At 43.8% G+C, this 896-nt stretch overlaps 1 protein-coding gene across 1 annotated transcript in view; it reads right to left on the reverse strand.

The window, feature by feature from the left end:
* FCGR2A (Fc fragment of IgG, low affinity IIa, receptor (CD32)) overlaps window positions 1-896 on the reverse strand; it is a 13,865-nt gene that overhangs the window by 8,243 nt on the left and 4,726 nt on the right. The window contains exon 4 of the mRNA XM_011996115.1: window positions 150-404. Coding sequence (XP_011851505.1) covers window positions 150-404 — 255 coding nt within the window. The remainder of the gene's footprint in view (window positions 1-149; window positions 405-896) is intronic.

Genomic DNA, 896 nt, shown 5'->3' on the forward strand with positions numbered 1-896 from the left:
CTTAGCCAGGCCTCCACACCACTCCTCTTTGCTCCAGTGCCCAATTTTGCTGCTGTGGCCTTTCTCAGACCTCCGTGTAGGCCCATGTGACCTTAGCGCTTGTCCATCCCCTCTTCTCCCCTCCCTACATCTTGGCAGATTCGCCATACCTTGGACAGTGATGGTCACAGGTTTGGATGAGTATAGTGTGTAGCCTATGTTTCCTGTGCAGTGGTAATCACCACTGTGACTGTGGTTTGCTTGTGGGATGGAGAAGTTGGGATTCATATGGGAAAATTTCTTGGATTTTCCATTCTGGAAGAATGTGACCCTGGTCAGAGGCTTGTCCTTCCAGCTGTGGCACCTCAGCATGATGGTTTCTCCCTCCTGGAACTCCAGGTGAGGGGTCTGGAGCACCAGCCACTCTGAAAGACACAAATATGATAAGAAAAGTTGTAAGGCTAGATTCCAAGAGTTTTTCAGCTCATTTTCAGAGGTACATTACTCACAGAACTTGAAACGATGTCTGTCAGAGAGAAATGAAGATGCTTCATGACAGATGTGAGCATTCTCTTATAGGCAATATATGGGATTATATATCTATGGGACTTCTAAAACACAGAAGTTTTCAGAAGTTTCAAAGATGCAGAACAGATATTTAAAACAATTCTGAGGAATTTAAAATACTATGTTTGAGTAGAGAAATGAGTGCATTTCAGTAACTGTAGAGGCTACTCGACAGGGCCTGAAGCCATCAGTTTTTGTGGTCTGGGGATTACTAATTTAATGGTAAATTTTGTACAAGCTTTGGGAAGTGAGGGTGGGCAGCCACGAGCTGTATTAGCAATGAAGTAGAGCATTTTTCCCCCTTTTTTCCACATGCTGTTGCTGGTTTTAAAAAAAAAAAAACAGAGCCA

Source organism: Mandrillus leucophaeus, unplaced genomic scaffold (genome assembly GCF_000951045.1).
Source record: "Mandrillus leucophaeus isolate KB7577 unplaced genomic scaffold, Mleu.le_1.0 Scaffold502, whole genome shotgun sequence".
In the NCBI taxonomy this organism is placed as follows: Eukaryota; Metazoa; Chordata; class Mammalia; order Primates; family Cercopithecidae; genus Mandrillus; species Mandrillus leucophaeus.